Source organism: Cannabis sativa, chromosome 6, assembly GCF_029168945.1.
Source record: "Cannabis sativa cultivar Pink pepper isolate KNU-18-1 chromosome 6, ASM2916894v1, whole genome shotgun sequence".
Lineage (NCBI taxonomy): Eukaryota > Viridiplantae > Streptophyta > Magnoliopsida > Rosales > Cannabaceae > Cannabis > Cannabis sativa.
The window spans coordinates 65,743,106-65,747,508 of NC_083606.1; the positions used below are offsets into that span (position 1 = coordinate 65,743,106).

At 43.0% G+C, this 4,403-nt stretch overlaps 1 protein-coding gene across 1 annotated transcript; it reads right to left on the bottom strand.

The window, feature by feature from the left end:
* Positions 1–1,445, bottom strand: LOC133039349 (uncharacterized). Its single transcript, XM_061118223.1, has 3 exons — positions 1,335–1,445; positions 123–416; positions 1–39 (listed from the first exon to the last, which is right to left on the bottom strand). Exons 1-3 carry the CDS (start codon positions 1,443–1,445, stop codon positions 1–3), a joined length of 444 nt encoding a protein of 147 aa, XP_060974206.1.
* Positions 1,446–4,403: the final 2,958 nt, after the last annotated feature.

Below are 4,403 nucleotides of genomic sequence, written 5' to 3' on the forward strand. Positions count from 1 at the left end.
TTATCCCCCCGTTAAAAGGATTTCGCCCCCGAAATCTACCTGAATAACTCAGGATACTGGGCCCTCATCTCAGATTCCAATTCCCAAGTGGCTTCTTCCACTTTACTGTTTCTCCAAAGTACCTTGACCAATGATATGGTTTTGGTTCGGAGAACCTTTTCCTTTTTATCCAGAATTTGCACCGGTTGTTCGTCATATGATAAATCAGATTGCAATTCCAATGCTTCGTAACTCAGAACATGCATTGGATCAGACACATACTTCCTTAGCATGGAAACATGAAACACGCTATGCACTGCTGATAAGGAAGGAGGTAGGGCTAACCGATAAGCAACTTGTCCAACCTTCTCCAGAATTTCAAAAGGTCCAATAAACCTAGGGCTCAATTTACCTTTCTTTCCAAAGCGTCTGATTCCCTTCATCGGGGATACTCGTAGAAAGACATGATCACCAGGTTGGAATGTAACATCCCGTCGCTTGGGATCTGCATAACTTTTCTGCCTGCTTTGAGAAGCAAGCATTCGAGCTTTGATCTTGTCTATTGCTTCATTTGTCTTCTGGACTAATTCAGGGCCCAAGTATTTCCGTTCTCCTGTTTCGTCCCAATGAATTGGGGAACGACATTTTCTTCCATAGAGCAGCTCATAGGGAGCCATTCCTATGGTACTTTGATAGCTATTATTATAGGAGAATTCAATCAGAGGCAAATACTTACTCCATGACCCTCCAAAATCCATGACACAAGCTCGCAACAAGTCTTCAAGTATCTGGATGGTTCGCTCAGATTGCCCATCTGTTTGAGGATGAAAGGCTGTGCTGAATTTCAAATTAGTTCCCATAGCCTTTTGCAAACTCACCCAAAACTTTGAGGTAAATTTAGGATCCCTATCTGAAACGATTGACTTCGGTACTCCATGAAGACGGAGAATTTCTTTCACATACAAATCAGCATACTGATCCACTGAATAGGTTACCTTAACAGGTAAGAAATGCGCTGACTTTGTAAAACGATCCACCACAACCCAAACTGAGTCATACATTCCTGTGGTTCTAGGCAAGCCAACCACAAAGTCCATCGCAATGTCTTCCCACTTCCATTCCGGAAGTATTAATGGCTGAAGTAACCCCGCCGGTCGTTGATGCTCAGCTTTGATTTGCTGACAGGTTAAACATTTAGTGACATAGTCCACTACATCCCTCTTCATCCCATACCACCAGAAATAGGGTTTCAAATCTTGATACATTTTGGTGGTTCCCGGATGTAATGAGTAAGGGGTAGTATGAGCTTCTTCTAAAATTTCCTTTTTAAGCTCACAGAAATCAGGGACACACACCCGTGCTTTAAACAATAGCATCCCATTGTCAGAAAAGGAGAAGTCCTTAGCCTTGCCTGCTAAGACATCTTCTCGAATCTTAGTCAATTCTGAATCTTCTAACTGAGCCATTCTGATTCTTTCCAACAAATCTGACTGAAGTGTCAGATTAAATAATTTCTCAGTCACCAACTCAATGTTTGCTCTAGTCATTTCCGAGGCTAGCTGAGAGGAAATCATAACCATGTTGGATATCTGATCAGGTCCTTTTCTGCTTAAGGCATCAGCCACGACATTTGCCTTTCCAGGATGATACAAGATTTCACAGTCATAGTCTTTTACTAACTCTAACCACCTTCTCTGTCTCATATTCAAATCCTTCTGAGTGAAGAAATACTTGAGACTCTTGTGGTCAGTATAGATCTCACACCTTTCACCATACAAGTAATGTCGCCAAATTTTCAAGGCGAACACCACTGCTGCAAGTTCTAGGTCGTGAGTTGGGTAACGCTGCTCATAATCTTTCAGTTGCCGAGAAGCATAAGCTATGACTTTATCTGCTTGCATTAACACACAGCCTAAACCCTGCCTTGAAGCGTCACAATACACCACAAACTTTTCTTGATTAGATGGCAAGGCTAAAACAGGAGCTGTAATCAATCGTTGCTTCAGCTCTTGAAAACTCTTTTCACACCTATCTGACCATATAAATCGCTGATTTTTCCTAGTTAGCTCGGACAGCGGCATCGCAATTTTGGAAAATCCTTCCACAAAACGCCGATAATAACCCGCTAAACCGAGAAAACTTCAAATTTCCGTGACTGTTTTAGGTCTAGGCCAATTCTTCACCGCTTCAATCTTCCCTGGATCAACCATAATTCCGTCTTTTCCAACAATATGCCCCAGAAAAGACACTTGTGACAGCCAGAATTCACACTTTTTGAACTTTGCATAAAGTTTATGATCCCTAAGTCGCTGCAGAACCATTCGAAGATGTTGCTCATGTTCTGCTTCTGACCGAGAGTACACAAGAATATCATCGATAAATACAATTACAAAATTATCGAGGAAATCCTTGAATACCCTATTCATGAGATCCATAAAAGCTGCCGGTGCATTTGTTAACCCAAAAGACATAACCAGGAATTCATAGTGACCATACCTGGTCCGGAAAGCTGTCTTCGGGATATCCTCCTCTCGAATTCTCAATTGATGATATCCAGACCTCAAGTCAATCTTTGGGAATACTGTCTTGCCCTGAAGTTGGTCGAACAAATCGTCAATTCTGGGCAAAGGATATTTATTCTTAATGGTTAACTTATTCAGCTCCCGATAATCAATACACATCCGAAGAGTTCCATCTTTCTTCTTCACAAATAGCACAGGGGCTCCCCAAGGTGACACACTAGGTCGAGTAAACCCTAGATCCAACATCCCTTGGAGTTGTATCTTTAATTCTTTTAATTCAGCAGGTGCCATTCGATAGGGTGCCTTTGAAACAGGTTCTGCTCCAGGAATTAAATCAATAATGAAATCTATCTCCCGCTGAGGTGGTAATCCCGGCAATTCCTCTGGAAATACATCCAAGAATTCCTTAACCACTTTAACTTCTTCCGGTCCAAGTAACACAGGTTTACTGGAATCCACTACCACTGCCAGAAATCCAACACATCCATCTCGTAATAAATCTCTAGCTTTCAATGCTGAGATTCTAGGGACACGAGAACCTTGGACTGAACCAACAAAAACAAAAGGTTCCTCATTTTCCGGTTCAAAAGTCACCATTTTCCGTTTACAATCAATACTAGCAGAGTATTTGGACAAAAAATCCATACCAAGTATAATATCGAATTCGGCCAATGGTAACTCCACGAGATCAGCACTCAATTCTCTATCTTCAATTCTAATTATTACTGACCTAATCCACTTTCTTGAAATAATTAATTCCCCATTAGGCAACAGGGTTCCAAACCCCGTCTCGAGAATATCACTAGGTCTATCAAACTGATCAAGAAGTCTTGATGACACATAAGACCGAGTAGCACCCGAATCAAATAAAACAGTATAAGCAAAACTATTGATTAGAAGCTGACCTGTAACTACTGAAGGACTGGCAGCAGCATCTGCCTGAGTTATAGCAAAAACACGAGCAGGAGCAGACACAGGTTTGACCTCAGACTTCGGTTCCTCTTTCTTCAACTGAGGACAGTCTTTCCTGAGATGTCCCACCGAACCACACTGAAAACAGGCTCTCCGGTTACAAGCCCCGGGATGATGCTTCTTGCAACGCGGCACTCGTGATAAGAATAAGTCTGACGTCCCCCTCTATTCTGGTTTCCTCGAAACCTTTTACCTTGCCCTGAACTTCCCGAAGATGGAAAAGTTCTTTTCCTCTGCTCAAGGGTAGAACCCCCACTCTCTTTTTCAGGACCCGACATAGGGAGAGTAGTAATCCCACCAACACCAGAAGACTCTCGGGTTTCTTGTAAAAATTTAACTGCCCCTTCTGCTCGAAGCGCCTTATCAACCATTTCTGCATAAGTCGTTGTATCACTCGTTGTAATAACCAGGTCATGTCTGATTTTGGCATTCAGTCCAGCCAAATACTTTTCTTTCTTACTGAAGTCTGTTGGTACAATTCCGGAGGCTAACTTAGCCAAGCGATCAAACTTGGTGGTATACTCGATTGCCATCGTCATACCCTCACCTTGTACCAACTCAACAAATTCCTTCCGCTTTGCACTGCGGACCGCCTCATTGTAATATTTGGCGTTGAACAATTCCCGGAACTCCTCCCAGGTCATTCTGGTCACATCCCTGGTAAGGGATACCATTTCCCACCAAATCAGGGTATCCTCCTGAAATTGGAACGTGGCACATGCCACCCTATCATTTCCAGCTACTCCCATAAAATTCAGTATTCTTTCGATCACAGTCAACCACTGCTCAGCCTTAAGAACATCAGGGCCTCCCAGAAATACTGGAGGCGCTTGCTTTCTGAACCTCTCATATAAAGGCTCCATGCGGTTACCAGCAACATGTTGCTCAGCTGGCACCGCAGGGCCGCAGAACCGCAATGCACGGTTGCAG